Genomic DNA, 24,193 nt, shown 5'->3' on the forward strand with positions numbered 1-24,193 from the left:
GGTTAAATATAAAATCTCAAACTTTATTTGGAAATTTTGATGTCTCATAGGCACTTTATAGTAATAATGACCCGAATAATATAAATGCATCTGTTAGTCAGCTGTTAAACACCTTTAAAACAACTATACAAGCACAAAAATGCTTGTATTGGCCATCTTCACACAGTTATATTTTTCTATAGTAAATATATTTACGACTGGGTAAATTCTCTGTTGTTAACACTGTATAGGTGGACATACAGATTCACTGCTTCGAGTCAAATGGAAGCTGTGTGACATCGTAAAAAGGGCATATTGGGCCATGTACTGCACATCAGCATAGAGACATGCAGAATATTTAATGTTTCAGTAAGGCAGTGGTGGGTCCCCATGTTAAAGACTGCAAACCACTGGCATAGAATTGTTTATACAGTGGCACAATCTATCATAGCTTGACAAAGTGAGTTTTTTTTTTTCTTTTATTAGTACGTCTGTAATTGTTTTCTATTAAAAAAAAAAATTAAAACACCTTTTAAAAAAAAAGATGAAGTCATGAAATTAGCTCTGTCTCAGCAAATATAAGTGTGAAATTTAGCACATAAAAGTAACAAGGCAAATGATTTTCTTCTTTTCCATCACTGCAATTTTGATATGATTTCTCATTGCTGGTGCATATTGCATATTAAGTAAAGACTTTTTAAATTCAAATGCAATTTCACAAATTCATTGGAATATTTCTGCTTGAAAATAGTTTGGTGTTTGGTTTTTATTTACAGTTGAATCATTAATAGAAAACACTGCAACATTGTGTCAGATTATTTCATAAAAATACACACAAAACACAAAAATGAGGGCAAATGAGTAACTGCATTTCTTAAAAAAAATAAATATATACCTCTCACATTATAGTGTAGATGGGCAGGTGAGCTAGTCTGTGCCATTGCTCATTATCTTAAAAAGTGTCTAAAAGGTGAGTACAAATTGAAACATCAAAAACAGAGAGGTACAACAGCTCAGTTCAATATTTAATATTGTTCTCTCACTGTATCTTTTTGTTTCAAAGAAGAATGTTTAAAAAGGGCCTGAGTTTGTAGTTTTTCTCACACACATGCTTAAATGTTCACTACATCTGATGAACAATCATTCCAGGGATAACTGTGAATAAAGAGAAAAAGAGAGAGAGTGTGTCAGTTAAACATAATTTTTGATAAATACCTGCATGTAAATTCTCTTAGCCTTCAGTGTCACATGATCCTTCCTAAATTATTTCAATATAATGTTTTGATTCTCAATAATTGCTAGTTATTATTAGAGATTAGTTATAAATAATGTATATTATTGTTATCAGTGAAACTGTTTAAAATATTTTAAATTTAATAGCTCTTGCACTGCATGTTATACATTGTTGATAAATTCAATGTATCTTAGTTTAAAAATGTCAAAGATCAAGTTTGCTGGGGCACTTCAGATCATTTTAGAAGGACACTTTCTATTCAAGACTAAAAAGGGCATGTGCACTGCACAGGTTGAGCCCTATGTGTGCACGTGCCTGCTCTCAGACGATTTTAGAAGCTGTCATTCATTCATTCATTCATTCATTCATTCATTCATTCATTCATTCATTCATTCATTCATTCTCACCATACTTAATCTTAGTTTCTTGTTTATCCTCATTACATTCACGTGGGATAAAAGAATGTCATCTTAACTCTGTCTTTTGTGAAATGCAGTTGCTGTTTAATGTATAGTACATGGGACTCATTCAAAGTAGCGTCGCTTCACAAAAACACATTACGTTTGCATGCTACACTTCTGACAGTTAATTAAACTCTGTCTTTTTTTAAAATATCGAAATAGAAAGCAAAATAAAAAGCTGTCCCCTCATAATAGCAGGTGTATCAGTGCACCGTTACATTGAAAACATATGATTTGATTCGCGCCTTCTGATTGGTTCTCTGCCTATGACGGCTATTGCTCTCAAAGGCATTTGCCGTTTAGCTGCTTTTGCCAACAAACTGTTATTTCTGAAGTATATTTACATAAATGTATATACATAAGTATATTTAAAACCTTGTTTTAAAATCTAATCATTCATCAATCAATCTTTTTTCTTGACTTTTTGTCCTTGACTATGTATCATTACAAATATCAGAGAAATCCATGACACTATTTAATATTTTTTATTTAAATTTAATATTTTTTTCAAGTCTGTAAATATAAGGTATGTCATGAACTTACAATGGTAATTCCCTTATAAGACCAATCTATGAAAAAGGGAAAATGAGATGTCTATGGAATTAACGAGTGAGTTTTTTTTATTAGACATTTTAGATTTCTTTATTAATTTTCCTATGGGGGAAATGACTAATAATAATAAATGGCCGTAAACAGTTAAATTGCTTTCTTTACAAAAATTTGATCATACATAGGATACAATTATGCAAATAGGAAAATACAAGTTTGCAACATTATTTTTATTTTTATTTTAAATCAATTGAAGTGAATGAGACTGGAAATCTCGAGCCAATAAGTTCACAGTGGCTGTGCCTGCTAATACATCTAAAAACAATAAGGTCAATAAGGCACACCTGCAAGATGGCACAATAGTTTTTTTCACTTCAGAGCAGCATTTCTCTGTGAGAAAATTACCAGCGCTGTTATGGTGCATTCAGATGAAGATGCACAGCATTTCTCATTCCAGCCTCAGACGAGATTGCCAGGTCATCCTCTGAGATGCTTGCTGTCTCATTTGATTATAATGTCTATTGTTGCACTAGAGGGTGAGCTGTCATGCTCTGGTGAGAGTTCCAGGGCACTTTCCCCATCCTGGGTGCCGGAACCCACTGGTCTCAATTAGGGCATGATCAATGTGCTTTCCAGGGATGACTGAGATAGGGTCTCTTTGCCTCCCTGCTCATGAGCCTTATGTGCTAACAACCAGTTCACCAACAATAAACCTGTGCCATCTTACAGGTGTGCCTTATATACTCCTTATATTTGAAGATATAGGTCAGATACAAAAACCTCTAAATGCCATTTGAAAGTTTCACCTGAAATGAGCATTTTTCTCAGTCTATGTTTATGTTCAGCTGTTTCACTTTAAAGGCAATGAGATTAACTTTTTTGTTACTATAAATGTAAAATTTCTGAGCCTACACACAGGAGTATAAGAAATATGCTAATTTTAGAAGGAATTATCCAATGGCATTTAGAGGCTTTTGCATCTAAACTCTTCATTTGATTTCACATGCAGAATGCACTCACCAGTTTCATTGGTATATCTGTTATGTAACAAGAGTTGCATACATTACAGAGATGACTCAACATGTCATTAAAATCTGCTCACATGAAAAAGAGAAGTACATTATTCTTGAGGGGTTGTGGAAGTAGTGGGGCTAAAACAATTGCTGAATTAATGTGAACAGAAACTCAAACACAGTTGAGTCCTTGATTCCGATTGGCTGATTGAACATTTTTATGTGTCCAATTATTTTTAGGAAAACCCAAAATTACTTCTAGTATCTTATAGGGATGTCCCGATCCGATATTGATATCGGAAATTCGTCCGATATCAGTCCAAAAAACTATATCGGACTGCGTTAAAAAGCTCCGATATAAGCAGTCTGATACTCTCTAAACTCCGTTACAGCTATTTTATCCAGCAGCGTCCAGAGCCAGCGTGCAAAGCCCACGAGATCACAACACTGCTTGCTAGCAAAGTCTCTAAGATTTAACATGCTCTTCACACTAAGTTATGGTGTATTACGATAGAAATTTATTGTGACAGTAGCAAACGCTGACGCTAGCAACAATGGCACATCTCTAACGTCACTGGTTTATTTACTTCACGTCAAGCGATCTTTACATTGTTTTGCATAAGGCTGCTAAGCAACATAAGGCACAGAATGGCGACGTAGCGCACATCGTGCGAGCCTCAATTCGGTCATGGCATATCGTGGTTCATCCAGTGTGATACCTAATTCATCACCAGCGCTTCCCACACATAAGACTTTACCTCAACGGCCCGGTTCTCTGTTCGCATGAGAAAAGTCTCCGCCACAGACTCGCGGGCCCTGCTGCTGCAGCAGACCCACAGAGACGCGCTGGACACCTGCTCTGACTTTAGCTTTGAGAAGATCGCGAGGACACACGGGAAAAAACTTACAATACATTATCTTTTTTCCGGACATGTCCTCTATTTGGGACTTAAAAATTGCAGTCAGCCAAGATTTCTAAATCGCCGAACATGTCCCGGATACTGCTTTCTTTAGCTGCGTTTCTACATTATTTTATACCAAACTTTTAATCTCAATCTCTCAGCAGCACCAAGACTAGAGAGGGAGCAGATTTGACGTGTCAGTGGTGCACATGGATAGTAAGAGTGAAATAGTGGATTTATTATTCTTTATTTCATTTTTTTACTTCAACACTCTGAAAGGAAAGTGTCATGTAAAATGCTAAACATTTTTGTTGTTTACATTGTCTGGTAAATAAGAATAAGAAATCATTCTGTTGCTGATGGCCATTACAGTTTAAAAGAAAGAATGATATTACTCTTGGGGCAGAAAGGAAATTTTATTAGAGACATTCCCATGTTTAACTCTTCTTTAAAAAGACCAGAAAGATAAAGTGTATGGAACAAAATCAATGCCTAAAGTCTTGAATTAAAAAGCTTGTTGAATATCACAAACTGAAAAAAATAATACACCGTATTAACAAGTTCTTGCATTTTAATGACTTGAATTCCAGGGTTTGTATTTTTAGGTCCTGAATTTTAACATATCTGTTTATTTAAGCTGTGAATATTTCAACGAAAAATATTTCAAACACGTTTTCATACTTAAAAATTCAATAATTCATATTCAATTTTCAGATTTCACTTAAAAAATATTCAATACCCTTTAAAAATACGATGTATAATATTCAAAAGGTCATTTTCAGTTCATTTTATTTCAGTTCTAATATTCGCTTCCATAAATTCAGTGGATCAAATTCGACTGATAAAATTCAACATTACATCCGTGAACTGCAGGAGAAGCAATAGATTGCAGATTGAAGATCGCCAGCTGCTCTAGCTTTCACCAGCAGGTGGAGATGGAATAATGTAAGATTTTTAACCCAGTAAACAGGCGAGAAAAAGGCTAATAGAGGCAAAAAAAGTAGCATTTAATTTTAATATCAATGCCTTGGACATTATAAATAATAAAAAGTATGAGTAAAATGAGTAAATGAGGTTTTAGTCATCTATATTTGCCCTTATGTAACGGAAGCCAGCTGGTGATCGCGTAAAGCTCACTCCTCGGATCCAGGGACAGACGTTCTGCAATCTTATCGGAGCTTGTCTCCCATGCTGGCTCGTTACCTGCTCGGACCGGTGCGGTTACTTGCACATAAACCGTCTTTTGATGAATATGATGTTAAACATTGTCTATCTTTATTGACTCTTTCTTCCATAGACGCGAAGTATTATATTGACAGCTAAAGAATATAAACGTAAGAGAAACAGGAGAGGAAATATAATAATAATAATACAAAATAGATAAACATTGACAGGGCTAAGAACAATTACGAACAAAGATTTTCAAAACCAGAGAGATTTTATCAGGATGTCACAAAACAGTTTACTTGGAACTGTTAAACAGTGTTCAGGTATGATTTAAGGTTGGTTATGGATGGCGCGTCTAATTTAAAATAATTTAATATAATGTGCGAATGCATTAAAGGAGCGTCTTCAGTTATTCACACAGAACCGTCTAATATGGCATAACTATAAGGAGTAATGTTTGCGCTGTTTAAACGCAGCTATGTCAGGATTGGGATAGGTTATACATTTTTATCATTTAAATTATTATTATGATTGTTAATATTATTATTGTATGACATTTATTTGGGCTATTGCGCTTAAATAAGTCATCTGTAATTCTAAATTAATATTTCTATTTATCCTTTTTATCACTCTGCCTGTCTTTCTCTTCTTTTTTCTAATTTTTGGGGTTCTGCCATGGTTAAACGTTTGCAAAATGTCTTAGTTTGTCCAGATTATTGTTTTATTGTTATGTAGCCTATAGGCGAGAAAAAGGTATTAACGCAAAAGTGGCAACGTCGCAGCCAATGATAAGTAATGAAATGAGTCGCCTATGGTTTGATAATAGGCAGTTATAACTGACTTTAATTAGTTTTTATTAAATGAGAAAACCGTTATTTATAACTTTGCAGCGACCGTTTGTATTTTATGATTAGCAAAGTTTATCTTTTTTGCAGTTATTAAACATATAAACTTATTTAAACTGGTTTAAATTTAATATAGTTGTCACTTCAGCTAGTTTCATAAGATTAATGTTTAGAATGCGTGGTTTGACATGCGTGGTTGAGGGGTTCCTGCAAAGCAGCTCAATGTTCATCCTCATGGGGTATTACTGAGCTTTAATCGCCATCCACTGTAGAGAATGTATTTGCTCATTTATTTTATTAACTCTTTTCTGCAAGTGTGTTTTATGATTTCACAAAGTCAAACCATTATGTTTTTATTTTATATTTTGAGATGATCATATTTAAATAAACAATTGCTAGGGTAGCTAATAGTTTCTTTTTTCTTAAAAAAAAAAAATCAGTAGCCTATAAAATCATAATTTTTGCTTGACAAAGTTGTTTAGGATTCTGGATGCATTTTTGCTGTGTTGGAAACTCATAAGCTCACACTAATCAATTATATTATCAGAAATGACAGATATAAGAAATCCATTAATATTCATCACTCTTTTTACAATTATACAAGCAATTTCACGCAGACATCAGCTCCACTTTCGGAAATGGTAAACAGCGAGGTGTTATTCATATAAGCCCAAGCATGACATATGCCATGATAAATATAATAATCGAAACACTCTTGTAGGCTATTCTTGTGCTTGGCCAAATGTCATGACTTTCACTTTCATTTTACATTATTATGCACAAGCCCAGATATCATCTGAAACTTTGGAAGAATTCCTATCATATATTGGCAGCCATCCAGCATCTCTTAACCAGTTTGATATGCGGCGCTGGCTCTGACCGGCCACCGGAGCTCGCGGCCACTCGTTCGACTTTGTCGTGAGCAAGCAGCACCGCAGATGCATAAAAACGTCAATCATTTCATTCATTCATCAATTCATTCATTTTCCTTCTGCTTTGTCTCTATTTTAGAGGAAAAGATAATCTGGACAAACTAAAGACATTTTGCAAACGTTTAACCGTGGCAGAACCCCAAAAATTTGAAAAAAAAGAAGAGAAAGACGATAGCAAAGTGATAGCTAAAAAGGATAAATAGAAATATTAATTTAGAATCACGGATGACTTATTTAAGCGCAATAGCCCAAATACATGTCATAATATAATAATAATAACAATCATAATTTAAATAATGAAATTATAACCTATCCCAATCCTGACATAGCTGCGTTTAAATAATAACTGAAGACGCTCCTTTAATGCATTCGCACATTATATTAAATTATTTTAAATTAGACGCGCCATCCATAACCAACCTTAAATCATACCTGAACACTGTTTAACAGTTCCAAGTAAACTGTTTTGTGACATCCTGATAAAATCTCTCTGGTTTTGAAAATCTTTGTTCGTAATTGTTCTTAGCCCTGTCAATGTTTATCTATTTTGTATTATTATTATTATATTTCCTCTCCTGTTTCTCTTACGTTTATATTCTTTAGCTGTCAATATAATACTTCGCGTCTATGGAAGAAAGAGTCAATAAAAAAAGACAATGTTTAACATCATATTCATCAAAAGACGGTTTATGTGCAAGTAACCGCACCGGTCCGAGCAGGTAACGAGCCAGCATGGGAGACAAGCTCCGATAAGATTGCAGAACGTCTGTCCCTGGATCCGAGGAGTGAGCTTTACGCGATCACCAGCTGGCTTCCGTTACATAAGGGCAAATATAGATGACTAAAACCTCATTTACTCATTTTACTCATACTTTTTATTATTTATAATGTCCAAGGCATTGATATTAAAATTAAATGCTACTTTTTTGCCTCTATTAGCCTTTTTCTCGCCTGTTTACTGGGTTAAAAATCTTACATTATTCCATCTCCACCTGCTGGTGAAAGCTAGAGCAGCTGGCGATCTTCAATCTGCAATCTATTGCTTCTCCTGCAGTTCACGGATGTAATGTTGAATTTTATCAGTCGAATTTGATCCACTGAATTTATGGAAGCGAATATTAGAACTGAAATAAAATGAACTGAAAATGACCTTTTGAATATTATACATCGTATTTTTAAAGGGTATTGAATATTTTTTAAGTGAAATCTAAAAATTGAATATGAATTATTGAATTTTTAAGTATGAAAACGTGTTTGAAATATTTTTCGTTGAAATATTCACAGCTTAAATAAACAGATATGTTAAAATTCAGGGCCTAAAAATACAAACCCTGGAATTCAAGTCATTAAAATGCAAGAACTTGTTAATACGGTGTATTATTTTTTTCAGTTTGTGATATTCAACAAGCTTTTTAATTCAAGACTTTAGGCATTGATTTTGTTCCATAAAAGTGCTCTGATAAACAGTGTCAGCTTTGCACATCAGTTTGCAGCTCTCTTTATTTACATTGTCTAATTTTCCCATGTGGGCAGTAGAGTGGAATCTGTGCAAATATGCAAATATAATGAATTTTGATAAATAAAATTATTCTTAAAAGTCACATTATTTCAAGTGCTGTGGAGAAAATGTGTGTTTCAATCTAGCCTCTGCAAGTATTTTATGTTAAATATAATATGTGCAATATATATTATTATAAAATTAGTAATGTTTGGGAACATTGATACAGCCATAATCTTCTTATGATACAAACACAGATGAAATAGCTCTGATAATGTAAATGCTTGTACTTACCATACTGCACATTTTTATTAACTTAACAACAAATTATTTCTGCTGCCCAGTGTGAAAGATATTTTTCAGCTCAAATGGATCAAAAATTTATCAAAAAGCTGTGTGTGAAATTGAAATTTTGGACTCTGAACCTTTAGCAGTTGTTCAATTAACAATTTTTGTTCTTATCTTTCTGCTCTCATCAGTTTCTACTCTTTGCTGATGGTAAAAAGTGAACAACTGAAGTGACCTTTAATTAGCATTTTAAAAGCACTTTAAAAATGTATTTTTGTTTATTCAATTAAGATATTTTTCAGGGTCTTAATATGTATTCTTTAATTATTTTTATATATTCTTATGTAAAAGGTTCACATTTATGCAACCAATAGTTAATAAAGTGGTTGTTTTTTTCCATACTTACTGTTGCTGACTTGTTCTCAGTTTGATCTAGCCTTTCATACATTCGACTCAACAAAATAGGTAAAAATAAAGTATTCATAATTTGTGCTGATATCGGATTTATAACGGTATCGGACTGATGGCTGCAATATCGGTATCGTATCGGAAGTTGAAATGTTGTATGGGGACATCCCTAGTATCTTAACCTATTTTAGTTCCATATAGTTGCACTGAATTATTTCAGTTATTCTGCCTGTTCTAACAACAAAACAAAAACACAAATATGTTGCCGCAGACAATTCTATTATTTAAACAGTATTTAAAAATACTTTTCACAGCATAAACTCCACATAACATTTAGTTTAGAGTAATTTTCTTAAGAAAGTGGGGTGATTTGAGGCTGCTAAATGCTGTAGGAAATGGACCCACATGACTCTATTTCTTGATGAAGGTGACAGAAAGTGCAGTGACAACTGAAGGAGAAATAGCTTATAAATATGAAGGTGAAAACAGAAATAGTAGGTGAGAATAGGATTAAGTGGACAAGAAGCAGGATGATTAAACTTGGTAGAAGTAACAAATGACTAACGTACTTCAGGAGAAGGCCAGGCCCTGGAGTGCACTGGCTGTGGAGTACTTGTTAGAGTCAACAAAAGACTGATCTAAAGGAAGTGAAAAAAGAAAAGGGCAAAGGGAAATAAAAAAGAGACAAGTGTTAATATCCCTCTCAATGTTAAGTGAATTTATCTTAAAAAGAGAAGATTAGACATTACTTTTTAACTATATCACAAATTGTTACAGTAAAGTTTCAACAACATAAAGATTGTTTATGCAACCACAGTTTTGTTGACTAAATAAATTTTAGCTTAGAACTTTACAATAAAATCAGTTACCAAAAAATATAAATAACATAATAAATAGATAAATTGCTCAAACCTGCTATAAAATAAGACTTGTAAACCCCAAACTTGTCTATGTAGAAAACTTGCATAAAACACTTTGAAATGCCGTTCAATTGATCTGGATTGATCAATAGATTATCAATTGAAATGTTTTCACATGCTCCAGAAAGCAAAATTTGAGAAAGAGAATGTAAAATTGCAGTTAAAAATTTAAGTTTTACAACCTTCTATTGGCTTAATATACCTGCTATACCAGGACTCGCCAAAGAAAAAGGATCTGCACTCATAGATCTGTACAAGGTTTGAAATTTGTTTAATACACACCACACACACAAACACATTCTTGCGTGCAAAGACCAGTGTTGGGAGTAATGCGTTACAAAAGTAATGTATTACAGTAATGTATTACATTTTCCTATAACACAGTAGTGTAAGGCATTACTAATACATTTTCAGTAATATTTTAGTCTGTACATGTGTTACAACAAACTTTTCACCAGCAAGACATTAACAAATAAAAAAATTGCTTTGGCTTTGGGGGCTTAAGCCCCTGATGTACTGTCAAAAGCCCCTGATCTTTTGCAATACGTTGCACTTAAATAAAAATATGGTGAACAACATTTATTTTGTTATCTAAGTACTGAAAATTACCGCGTACATCACGCACATTCCACCTAAAGCAGTGTTTGTGTCGGGTCAGCTGTTCAGCAGTACCTGTATCTACCGGCAGGTGGGAGTGGCACTGTTGTCACATGATGTTTAAAAAAATTCCGCCACTGCACTTCATTTATTCATTATTTTGAAGAGCTGAAGCTGATGAGGTAATAAGACAACTCTTTCGTGAAACTGAATAGTTCTAACTACTGATGAAGTATAACATTTGTTTCCACAGTATAAAATGTGTGTAGTTTTGGTGAAATAAAATAACTGTAATCGATAAAATGTGCATCATATCAATGCATAAATGCCAATTAGTCAGAAAAACGTAAATTGTTCTAGCTTTCTAGATATGATATAGATATCTAGGCATATTTATCGAGATATGATATAGCCAGTCACATCTGTTTCTGTAATGGTTAAATCACAGTGAGTTCATGCATCTAACATATTATTGTATAGCTACATTCTACTGTAACATGTTGTTTCAGTTAGCAGGGGATTATAAATCGACTTTCTTATGAAAATACCTGAGATGGCTGGAAGAAGACATACAGTTGAAGTCTGATTAGCCCCATTTGAATTATTGCCCCCCCCCCCCCCCCCCCCAACACATTTCAAAACATAATAGTTTTAATAGCTCATATCTATTAACTGATTTATTTTATCTTTGCCATGATAACAGTAAATAATATTTTACTAGACATTTTTCAAGACACTTCTATTCAGCCTAAAGTGACATTTAAAGGCTTTAAAGGCAGGTTAGGGTAATTAGGCAAGTTATTGTATAACGATGGTTTGTTCTGTAGACTATCAGAAAAAAAATTAAAGGGGTTAATAATTCTGACCCTAAAAGGGTTTTTAAAAATGTAAAATTGCTTTTATTCTAGCTGAAATAAAACAAATAAGAATTTCTTCAAAAGAAAAAATATTATCAGACAGTGAACATTTCCTTGCTCTGTTAACCATTATTTGGGAAATATGTAAAAAAGAAAATAAAATTCAAAGGGGAATAATAATTCTGACTTCAACTGTATAAAACATTTATTATCGCAGTCGTGTAAATGACCAGTTAAAGCCTTTTTATGTTTATTCAGATCTTATTTTCATTCAACTACAGCAATAGCTGGATGCCTTCATCCATATTAAGGATTTCCATGATTTCCAAGTTCTACAATTGTGAGGCATATATGGAATTTCTGCTCAATGAATGAATATAACAGGCATTACATGTAATCACAAAGCTTTAAAATTTATTGTTAAAAGACTGTCAACTCAAAAACTCTATTATTAAACCATTTATAAATCTATTATAAAAGTACACTGTTAACCCTTACCATAGATTATGCAGTAAATAACTATAAAATAGCCAGTGTTTAGCTGTAATGAAAAGAAACAGTATTTTACTGTAAAAGGAGCAGGATTTGTATGAAATTCTGTAGTGCAAAGAATAAATTACAGTAATTTACTCTATGTACCATTACAGATATTTACTGTGATAATAAATGGGAAATTACTGTTCAACCATAAACAAGCATTGCTAAATAACTAGTAAAAATGTTTATAAAAATATATATACATCTTAAACAGCACGCACATACATTTTTGCAGAGACTCAATGAATTTGTCTGGAAAACTTCAAATGAAGTAAGTTAAAGTGGCATTAACAGTATAGTATAAAGGCTTTCCTAAATAAATGTATAAACCATGTTATTTTTGTGTTTTTTATTATTACTACAGATTTGGAACGACATGAGAATCAGATTATTTATTATTATTATTATTTATTTTTTATTTTTTGCTTTGGATAAAGTTTGTATATTTTTATTGTTTTTATTAAACGATATGTGCATAATTGTGATACATGTAGGCAGTTGCTTTGAAAATATGCTATGTACCAGGGGTGTCAAACTCCTGGAAGGCCGCAGCCTAGCAGAATTTAGTTTCAGCCCTGCTTCAACATGTTATCTTTAGATTTAGTTTGATCAGGTATGTTTAATTAAGGTTAAAGCTTAACTGCACTGTTACCCTGTAGATTATGCAGTAAATAACTGTAAAATAGCCAGTGTTTTGCTGTAATGAAAGAAACAGTATTTTACTGTAAAAGGAGCAGACTTTGTATTAAATTGTGTAGTGCAAATGATAAATTACAATAACTTACTTTACGTACACATTACAGGTAGTAACTGTGACAATAAATGACAAATTACTGTTCAACCAGTACTGTCCCATCTACTCTGATGCTTTATGTTGCTAATCATAGAGACGTGCATTTTAAAGGCAGAAAACAATGATTTAGGCATCATCAGACACTCCCATAGGCTGTCTTATTCTTAACAAAAAAGTTTTAGAAAAAGTTTTCAGAAAATGCTGGCCCTTTAAGGGAGCCACGTGTTTGATTTGTTTACTGCTGCGTGCTCTATTCTCTGTCCATCAATTCAGATGTAGTCTGATATGTTTTAGGCTTTAAATAAGAATCTACAATGAGTAAGTAGAATGTGTTCAAATTAATTTTGAGGGTTTCTAAAATAAGGCTGTGTTTTAAGATATATTGTAGTTATCTTGAAAAGTGTTGAAAGCTACATTGTTAGCTAGTTAGCCTCTCCTCATATAACTTCTTACATTACTTTTATTTAAGTATATTTATTTATTGGATATTGCATATTGTCATAATGTACAGATGCTAACATTTCATGTATCTTTCTGGCAAATAAGCAGTTTTAATGCACATAAAAACCATTAAATTCCATCACCTTAGTAAGGTAACATGTGCACAGAAATCATATCAGGGAATCACAAAAACATGATAGACATAACCATCCACACACAAAAGCTCCACTCTCCGGTCCCAGGTTGTGAGTTTGTTGCTATTTTAGATTTCAGAGCAGTGTTTCCACCTATGAATTTATATTAGAAACAATATAAAAGTTTGTTGTCATGAGATTTTTAAAGTAAATGATAAGTATAACAATAAAAGATTGGATCCTTTGGATATTCTGTTGCCGACTTTATTTTTGTTTTTTTATAATTATTTTAAACTTTTTATTGAGAATTGACAGTATGTGCCTGTGTTTGACAAACATGTTTCTATCTATATCTCTATCTATGTGTTCTTTTCATATGCCTTTTTTAAATAATTTTAAAAATAAAATAATTATTTTGTGTTTTTTGCTGTTCAGTTTTTTATGCATGGTTCGCATTGAGGAGAGAGTTACACATTTCACTGCAACACACCTGAACCAATTAATTAGGACCTGAACACCACTTGATAATTACAGGCAGGTGTGCTTGTTATGGGTAGCAACTGAAATCTGCAGGAAGGTAGATCTCTAGGAACAGGATTGAGCACCCCTGCTATATACCATGGGGGTCAAACTCCAAGTTCTTGGAGAACTGCAGGGCAGCAGAGTTTAGTTCCCACCCTGATTCAACATTACCTGTAGATTTCTAACAAGCCTTAATTAGTTTTATCAGGTGTGTTTAATTAGAGTTACAGCTTAAAGTCCCGGTCACACTGTACTTTTCTCCCTATAGACTTCCATTCATACGCATGTGAATGCTGCAGACCTGGAATGCAACCTCATGTGACAAATTTTACAGCAGTAAAAAATTTCGCAGTATTGTAAAGTTCAAGCTTGGAGAACTCTGACCTGCATCATGTGATTGCTTGAGACCAATCAAAGATCAAATCATGACCTCTCTGAACAAAAATTATGGACCAGTCGCTTGCTTTTTCAATCTCTAATTATTTTGTTTAATCCCACTCCTTTTCGCAGTGCCATGTGACAGAATTTCGCATACTCAAACATTAGTGTGACCACAGTCTTACTGTGCAGACCTGTGGCTCTCATTAATATGTAAGATGATATTTATATCTGCTGGTTTCTTAATTTGTTATATATTTTCTGTTGTATATTTGTTTGCTGCCAAAACAATAAAATAAATTTGTCAGAATTTTTATGCCTTCTATTTTTAATAACAGGTAATAATACTAATTAATTTTAGTAACACTATGACATACTATTAATGTGTATGCAGTATAATGCTGTAAGTTGTAACACTACAGTACAGTAATTAACTGTACACAGTTTCCAGTTAGTTACCACTACTGCTCTATTACAGTAATTAACTGGCAACACTGGGGGTATTCGGGGCTAAGCCCCTTATCCCTTTTGACCCTAGCAACGCCCCTGAGCGAGACGTGATTTTTAAGGGACTGTTTCATATGGATTTATTAATCATTCTGACTGTTCAGTGAACGCAAGCTGCCATAGTTTATTAAATACGCAAACCCCTCACGGCACGACAGCTGCGCACCTTCAGCAAACATCCTAATTCCTGCAGCACAGGGGCTTTATGACTGTTTATGAGCGCCAAAAGTGGCTGATCTGTTTAGCGAAATATCTGATTGCGTGTCACCGCATCCCTAAGGACTAAAGCGATATAACTAGAGAAATCTCCACTGTTACTTTCTTTACTCTTCTCTACACTTGTATGAATGTGTGTTTATGTTAGGTGTTAGTTTCTGTTAGAATAGTCAATAAGATTTAATTTTGTATAAAGAAAGTGCCTGTGCATATTTATGAATCTAATGTATTAAACTTCGATCTTGTTACCCTGTTAAAACTTAAATGGGTTTTTATTTTGATAGCAATAGCCATAATAAACTCAACTGTCCGCTCAAATGATCGGTGGACGATTCGTTTGTTTGGATTTAAAGAGTCGATTCGTTTGAAGCCCCGTTCTTCTTCCCGTCACAATTTGTGCCTTGTTTAAATACAGTGTAGTTTTGCTACAGTAAAGTGTGGTGAATTGTAGTATACTATACCCTATATTGTAAAAAAAAAAATTACAGCACTGAGTAATTTGTTGATATTACAATTTTGTTACCATAGCAACTATAGTATTACCACAATTGATTAATAGAAGTACTTTACTGTAGTACTGTTCAAAACACTACATGACAGGGAAAACATGTAATTCACATGACACTACATGTCATCCACTATCTCATCAACAATGTGGAAGACAGCAAAGACTAGTTCACTTTATTATAGCTGTCATGATAAAATGGGATTGATAGTGAGATTTTTTGCAAGTCCAGGGAGAGAGGGTGGCCCCTGGGTAGGATCCTAACCTGTCACCCCATGTGAGTTCTTACATTGAAAGATAATCTGTTTTGCCAAGTTTCTCTGACTTATGTTTTTTTGTATATTTTTGAGCAGTTACTTATCCTGAGTTTTTACCCTTTTGAGTTTTTGCATTTTTTGGAAATTGGAAAAGTCTCTGTTTTTTTTTTTTTGTCTGCTCTAAGTTTATCTTCTATTTGAAGTATTTTTTTGCCATCAATAAACTCCTCCTAAAACGAAAGTTACTTTTTGTGGTCCCTGTGCTCCATCGTGTCCCTGGCCCTAATTTATCCTACTTCAACAGAAGTTTTACGGATTTAGATATGTTTTTTGAGAAGTTGTTAGCATCTAGATAATTCTAGGAATACGACAGTACGTTGGAAAGCGTGCAATCCCGATAGGGAGGACGCTGCGGAGGCCATCTGCTACCCAAGGGGGGAATAGATGGCAGAATTTTACATATGGACTAGGCCTAAAAAGGGGGAGTACGCATAGAAAAAAGTGGTTAGCGGAGAGAGAAGACATGGGTCCACCCAGAGGGGGGACTTAACCGTGGCGGAATAAGCATATGGGATCGCCTTGTGGGGATCACGCATAGCAGGCACCTATACCCAAAACGCGGGCTGACCAGTGGGCAGACCTACAACGTAGTGGGCCAGCAAGTGACTCCTCCGCTGAGTCAGTGCTGGGGGCCACAGAGGAATCTGCACGGCTCACCTGACGGGGAACTTTACTGACAGATAAAAAGGCGCACGTATCTCTATGTTAGGGAAAATGGCGCAGCAAGCGTGTTTCAACACCCTACCGAGTTGTTTCCTCAATCACCAAAGTGTTACCTAATACACTTAAGGAAACCGGCTCCACTCGCAGATTGCACATAAATGCGCGGGCTGCGAACTGGACTAAGTAAGGAAAGGGCTGGGTCTGCCTCCTCCGGGGGCAGTGCTTGCAGGTTCACTACCTGATCTCTAAAGGGGGTGGTAGGAACCTTGGGCACATAACCCGGGCGGGGTCTCAGGATAACGTGAGAGTTGTCCGGCCCGAATTCCAGGCACGAGTCACTGACCGAAAATGCCTCCAGGTCCCCGACCCTCTTGATGGAGGCCAATGCGGCCAGCAGAGCTGTCTTTAGGGACAGAAATCTTAAAGATACTGAATAGAGTGGCTCAAAGGGATCTGCGCTAAAACTCGTGAGAACGAGGGTAAACTCCCAAGAGGGCATGAGAGGGGGGCGGGATGGATTAATTCGCCTAGCACCTCTGAGGAACCGGATGATGAGGTTGCGCTTTCCCACGGTGCCACCAGCTACCGTGTTATGATAAGTGGAGATGCCGGCTATGTAAACCTCGAGAGTGGAGGGCGACAGCCTGCTGTCCAGCTTCTCTTGGAGGAAAGAGAGCACAATACTGATCTGGCAATTTTGGGGGTCTTCTCTGCGAGAGACGCACCATTCAGTGAATAGACTGCACTTCAGGGCGTAGGCGCGCCTCGTGGAGGGGACTCTAGCCTGAGTGATGGTATTAACCACCGCATTCGGTAGGTTACCTAAGTCTTCCTCGAGTCTAGGGACCACACGTGGAGGTTCCAAAGATCCTCCGCCGCCGCCATATTGTCCGTCCTGACCAGCACGTGTTGCGGCTCCAGCACTGGTAAAAAGCGGTGGAGAGCGAGGAACACTGCCAACAGCTCTAGGTGATTGATATGCCAATGCAACTGGGCACCCTTCCACAGGCCCACAGCTGCATGCCCGTGACACACGGCCCCCCAACCCGTGTTGGAAGCATCTTTTGAAACAACAACATGGCTGGACGCCTGTCCTAGAGGCAAACCGGCCTGTAGGAACGAGGGGTCATTCCAAGGGCTGAGGGCGCGGTGACACAGCGCAATAACAGAGACTCTGTGTGTGCCCGCGTGCCAAGCCAGTGAAGCCAGTGCTGGAGTGGTCTCATTTGGAGCAATCCGAGCGGCGTGACGGCGACTGCGGATGCCATATGCCCCAGGAGCCTTTGAAAGAACTTCAGTAGGACCACTAGTTTGCTGTCAAGCTCTCTCAGACAGCCCAGCAACAGGCAAGCGCGTTCCTCTGAGAGGTGCGCTACCATGGTGACCGAGTCCAGCTCCATCCCAAGAAAAGAGATCCTCTGCACGGGGGCTCTTTTCTCGGTTGACCTGAAGCCCAAATAGGCAGAGATGCCGAAACACCTTGTCTCTGTCCATAATCAATTGCTCCCGCGAGTGGGCTAAAATCAGCCAGTCGTCGAGATAATTGAGTATGCAGATGCCCGCGAGCCGAAGGGGCGCTAAGGCACCCTCCGCGAGTTTGGTGAAGACCCGCCGAGACAGGGAGAGCCCGAAGGGGAGGACCTTGTATTGCCACGCTCGACCTTCGAACGCAAACCGCAGAAACTGGCAGTGGCGTGGAAGAATGGAGACATAAAAATATGCGTCCTTCAGGTCTATGGCTGCAAACCAATCCTAAAGACGAACGCATTGGAGAATGCACCTCTGCTTGAGCATTCTGAACGGCAGCTTGTGCAGACAGCGGTTCGAAACTCGCGGAAGGATTGGTCGTGACCCACCGCTCTTTTTGGGTACGATGAAGTATGGGCTGAAAAACCCACACTCCATCTCGGCTGGAGGAACTGGCTTGATTGCACCCTTCGCCAGGAGGGCAGCAATCTCCTCTCGCAAGACAAGGGCAGACAGGGGGTTGACCCTGGTGAAATACACGCACGTGAACTTGGGGGGCCGCCTCGTGAACTGAATCGCGTAACCGAATCTAATTGTGCGTATGAGCCACCACGAGGGGCTGGCCTGCTCTAACCAGGCAGGCAGAGCCCTCGCGAATGGAGTCATCGCTACAATCGCTGACGTACCAGCGGTGGGGCAGCGCGGAGTGGGTGTGCTGATCCGGGAAGCGCAGGGGTCCCGCGGAAGAGCTGGAGGAGAGCGATTCACTCTGGCTTCGCACCCTGACTCCGGAGAGGGGGCAAGAGGGCTGTGGGAAAGGAGACCGTCCCCCCAGCGCTCGTGAGCCATTGGCGAAGCACGTAGAACCTGCGAGCCGGAAGGCAGCGCGTCCCAGACTGGTAAGGTTCCTGCTGTCACATCCGGGGAAGGGAAAAAGTGCTCTTTTATTGATGTTTTCATGGCAGTAAAAAGTGCCGTTGGAAATGGGGCCCCGCCCCCTAACGGGGAAAGAGCAAGTTCTCTTTTCTCCAGATGGCCTGTCCCAGGGACGCTTCGCGGTCCGTTGCCGGACTGCGTTCTGGGTAGGGGGAGCTGCCTGCTTCCGAGGTGCTCGACGCGCTCGCTTCGCCAGAGGCTTGTGCAGAGGCGGTGCAGCTCTCGAATGGCACGGCGGGCGGAGCGGGCTTACGGACCGCCGATAAGACATCACTCATCAGACTGCTCTCTGACCGCCTCGAATTCCTGGGTGAATTCACAGACGGTGTTGCCGAACATGCCAGCTTGGGATATGGGGAAGTCAAGAAAGCGGACTTTGTCGACTTTGCGCATATCAGCCGGGGTGGCTCTCCTGGATCATTAGTGTGGACATCGTCCTCCCCAACGCACACGCAGCGGACTTAGTAGTCTGAAGAGCTTAGTCGGCGGCAGTGCGAAGCTCAAAAGCCTGGGTTGGACCCACCCTCGTGCAGCACAGCCAGCGCCTGCGTTTGGTAGCGCTGGTAGGTGGCTATCGCATGCAAGGCGGAAGCAGCCTGGCCCGCAGCCTTGTAAGCTCCGAGGGAGGCAGATAACATACAGGCTTTGGATGGGAGACGAGGCGGACCCCGCCAAGAAGAGGCGCCACGCGGATTGACCGCCATCAACCTGAGGAATCGCCACATACCCCCTGGCTGTTCCACCGTCAAGAGTGGTGAGGGTGGAGGGACATGCAGCACGAGCAGAAAAAAGTGCCCTTCAGGACCGCATGAGCCAACTGTGCACCTCCGGGAAGAAGGGCACGCCCCTCTAGTTGGTCATGACGACATGAACTGCCCGCAAGCAGCGCATTAACATGCTGGACCCCCCAGGCATGCAACGCAGTGCCCGTGCCCATCATCTGAGGACAGGAAACCACCGCATCCAGAAACGCACAGTCGGAGCGCAAGTGCTGCACGACTGTGTTGCTCTTTTTGTGAAGTTTGCAACTATATACGCACCGCTCTGGAGGACCGGACCCAAAGAACGCCAGGCAAGGGAGAACCCCAGCTCGACCGTCTGCCGCTGCGTGTACACACTCTGGACCGGGAGAATGCTCTTGTTCGCTCGGAATCGCTGGATCACAGCAGGAGGAACTCTCATCGACTCGATTAGAAAGTCTCTGAAGCAAAAAGGGATGGCGTTTACTCGCTCCAGGTGTGCTTATATGCTGGGATAATTGGCAATAAAGCACACCTGCGCAAGCTTACGCTGCCAATTCTTTGCATTCATTGGGCCGTTCAATACTCTTTCAGACAAGCGGCTTCTGAACCGAATCCTGCCTTACGTGGATTTTCCAAGATCAAATCCACTGTATAGCACTGAAGTTCCCAAACCGAAGAGGAACAGTTATTAACCATCTTGATCACATCCTTATTAATGGAGGGCCACCAGTAACGGTTCTGGATCCAGTGGATTGTGGCTGTACTTCCTGGATGACCGGAACTGGGGTTATTATGTGATGATGTGATGACTTTCTAGTAGAGACGGGGGAACAAAGATTTTATTCTCGGGACATGCTTGCGGTGTGGGATTTTGGTCTGATGCTTGGAGAATTTCCGTCTCGATGTCCCATTGGATGGGTGCTAAGATCAGGGATTCTTTCATGACTGGTTGGACATCCTCAGCCAATGCTTCTTCATCTGACAAGCGGGATAGTGCGTCAGCTTTGACATTTTTTGAACCGGGGATATACATGACTTTGAAGTCAAAGCATGTAAAGAACAGTGCCCATCTTGCCTGTCTGGAGTTCAGTCTCTTGACCGATCGGATATATTCAAGATTTTTATGACCTGTGATAATTGTGAATGAGTGTTTGGCGCCCTCTAGCCAATGTCTCCATTCCTCTATTGCTGCTTTCATGGCAAGGAGCTCACGATTACCAACATCATATTTTCTCTCTGTGGGGTGAAGTTTGCGGGAGTAGAATGCACACACTCTAAAAAACGTTGAGTTATTTATTTAACCCAATGGTTGAGTTAAAAATATTTGGTGCTTTGTTGGGTTATTTTAAACCTTTATTGGGTTATTCATTTAATAACTCAACCAGTTGGGTTAAAATTTTTGAATTTCAACAGTCAACTGATTGAGCTGACACAGGACAGCTGTGTTAATTTGCGTACGTGATGATGTTTTTGCGCTCTAAAGCTTATGTAAGCTCTAACACAGTAAGTTAATGCTATTTTATTAATCAAATTTCCTCTGCATGTCGTGTTTTTTTATATCCATTTCACCTGGACTCTCAATTATTGATGATACAAGCGTTCACGCTTCATATCTGATCTATATGCGGATAAAAATGCTTTCTCTACCTTTACATCCATCTCTAGAGCTGTTTTAGAGGAAATGATACACGTATTTGAGATATTCCGCCGTCATTTTCACCTTTAAAACCCAGCGGAGACATCAAACCGAGTCGCGTCCAGTCTTGGTTAAGGTAGGCTATGTTGTCTTAAAAAACACTGTCCTTTCGCTAGGAAACTATATTGTAACATCTAAATGATAATATAGACACATAAATATGCTACATTTTATTTAGGAAGTTGCTGTTTTTTTCCCAAGAAGTATGGAATCAGAGCCCTATATTATTGGTTATTATTCGCCGCTAGAGGGCGCTGAATGGATCGTACGTTTCTGTCTGTAGACTGTAACTTAGTCAAGAAGAAGTCAACCTTGAACCTGGACAAGCTTGCTACATCATCTTTTATCAGAAGAGGATTCATTATTCCAAGGTACTTGATTATTAACTACTGAAATAGTTTTGAAAGTGTTTGTGTGTACTATATTAAAGGCCCTGAAAATTATATTTTTCCTACATTTTATTCTAACCTACAGAGATGAAATCACACCCTGATAATGTTAGATGCTAATAAAAATGTTTAATCAGTCATATATGTCATACAGCAATTAAATATAAGCCTAATACAAAGCCCTTAAATATACAATATCCTTGCCCAGTTTTCAATTTAGGTGAGATTTTAGTGATGCTGTGACCACTGAACTAATAAATGTTGTCTGTCAGCTCATGTTCATTTTTTTTTTTTTTTGTTTGTTTGTTTGTTCATTGTAGGTTGCTCTGGACAGAGCGAGGTTTAGACCTCATTAATAATCTTGCTGAGAAAGGTGAGAAAACAACAGCTCTGTATTTTGTAATATTTACATGATGTAAAATGCACAGATACACACACTTAAGCAATAAGCAGCTAAAAAGGCACATTTTCATAGTTTTTTTCTCTCTCTATCTGTTTAAGGTACCCCTGGAGATGACCACTTGCAGCCTTCCAGTTATCTTTTCTCCACTGCTAAACTGGGTAAGTACATGATTTTTGTTGTTATTTGGTCCTGCATACATGTGTAAATTAACAATTAAAAATTTCTGTTTTAAGGTTGGAGAAAACATAATTTGGTATATGAAGGATGATTTGCTTTGTCCATTAAGTTATCATTTGTGGTCAGCCACAAAAAGAAAATTAATCAACAACTTGAGGGTGAGTGAATGATGAATGCACCCAAAAATCTGTGAAACACCCATACACTAATTTAGCAGCAGAGGCGAATCTATCATTTCCTGGAGCTGGGTTAGGTGGCATTGCTGTTTGGAGTTTGCATGTCCCTCACAGTCTAAACACATGCAGTATAAGTAAATTTAATAAACTAAATAGGCCGTAGTGTATGAGTGTATGGGTGCTTCACCAATATATATATATATATATATATATATATATATATATATATATATATATATATATATATATATATAATTTTTTATTATTTATTTTTTTATTTTTTTCATTTTATTGTGAAATATCCCTTTAATAAATCCAGTGTACTGTTTCTATGGCGTGGATTTAAGTGCTGTTTTTCTTTATTTATTTTTAGATTGCTCAAGATAGGTATTTTATACACACACTCCAAAGATAAACTGTTGGGGAGATGCATCACTGCAGATTCTCTTGTATTGCAAAAAAGAGAAGAGAGCTTTGGATCTACCAGTTCAAGCAAACATTTCATCTGGTGAGAAAATCCTGCATAACAGCTTTGTTTTAATATAAACTTGTAGCATTTCACCTTTGATATAAGGGTCTTGTTTTGAGTTTAATTATTGTGTTTTTTTCTGTTTGTTATAAAGACAGCCTTAGAGATTTCACTTTGGAGATGGTGCTTTAACAGCTCAGCCAGCTATCCTTTCTCCACTGACATACAGATTGTGCAGCAAGATATTTTCGGCCCTCATACCAGGAGGCAAAACAAACATTTGTTGATTTGCCACCTTTAGGTGCATTATTTATGACAAAAAATGTTGGACATTATTTCATTTATGTGTGTATACTTAGAGGAGCAACAGATACAGATCCCTCTTGTCCTGCTGCTTGGAGATTAACTAAACTGCTCTCGGACGTTTGTTATTGTTGAAAGAGTGACACTAAATTCTTGGATTTAAATAAAACTTTGCCAATGTATTAAAAGCTGTGTATTTTTATTTACATATAAAGATTACTACTATAATAATAATAATGATGATAATAATAATAATAAATTATTAATATATAGTGGTTAAGCCACTTTTTGGCAAAATAACCCAACAAATTAGTTGTTTTTGTAACCCAAATTGTTGGGTTAACCTTAACAACCCAATGGATTGGGTTAAAATAACCCAACAGAAGGTCGGTGCCAAATTGACCCACCATTGGGTTACCTGTTGGGTAATTATTAACCCAATTGTTTTAAGTGAGCAGGGATGGAGTTTATTAGTTGCCTGGGATCCCTGGAAAAGTAATGCTCCTATGCCTGTGTTTGAGGCGTCAACCTCCATCATAAAAGGCTGATTGGGATCAGGGTGACATAGGATTGGTGCTGTGGAGAAGCGGGACTTTAGTTGGTTGAATGAACGAGTGGCATCGTTATTCCAACTCAGTCGGACATTGCCTGCCTTCACCATGGCTGTGAGGGGAGCGGCTACAGTACTGAAATTCCTGATAAATTTCTGATAGAAATTGGCAAAGCCAAGGAAACGCTGTAATTGCCGGATGGTTTCGGGTCTGGGCCAAT

The 24,193-nt window shown here is 37.9% G+C and overlaps 1 protein-coding gene and 1 long non-coding RNA gene across 10 annotated transcripts in view; one reads left to right on the forward strand and one right to left on the reverse strand.

Moving 5' to 3' along the window:
• Nucleotides 1-727: 727 nt before the first annotated feature.
• The window catches only part of ebf1b (EBF transcription factor 1b), a 264,404-nt gene continuing 240,938 nt past the window's right edge, over nucleotides 728-24,193 (reverse strand). For 4 of the 8 annotated variants that reach the window (XR_015520544.1, XR_015520541.1, XM_087301779.1 and 1 more), the window contains 2 exons: nucleotides 9,846-9,914; nucleotides 728-1,134 (listed from right to left, as the gene is read on the reverse strand). Coding sequence is in view for 4 of the 8 variants with exons in the window: in XM_087301779.1 (XP_087157905.1) it covers nucleotides 9,847-9,914 (68 nt within the window). In the remaining 4 variants the exon portion in view is untranslated. The remainder of the gene's footprint in view (nucleotides 1,135-9,845; nucleotides 9,915-24,193) is intronic. The other 4 variants (XR_015520545.1, XM_087301781.1, XM_087301780.1 and 1 more) reach the window with 2 other exon arrangements.
• Nucleotides 21,639-23,604, forward strand: LOC147831980 (uncharacterized). Of its 2 annotated transcripts, XR_015520566.1 has the most exons (6): nucleotides 21,639-21,876; nucleotides 22,215-22,267; nucleotides 22,396-22,455; nucleotides 22,531-22,632; nucleotides 23,024-23,158; nucleotides 23,274-23,604. It is a non-coding gene; the product is annotated as an uncharacterized LOC147831980 (long non-coding RNA). The 2 variants fall into 2 exon arrangements; XR_015945641.1 differs by lacking the exons at nucleotides 21,639-21,876; nucleotides 22,215-22,267 and adding an exon at nucleotides 22,094-22,114.

The sequence above is a fragment of the Danio rerio genome, chromosome 21 (assembly GCF_052040795.2).
Source record: "Danio rerio strain M-AB ecotype USA chromosome 21, GRCz13ab, whole genome shotgun sequence".
NCBI classification, from domain to species: Eukaryota; Metazoa; Chordata; class Actinopteri; order Cypriniformes; family Danionidae; genus Danio; species Danio rerio.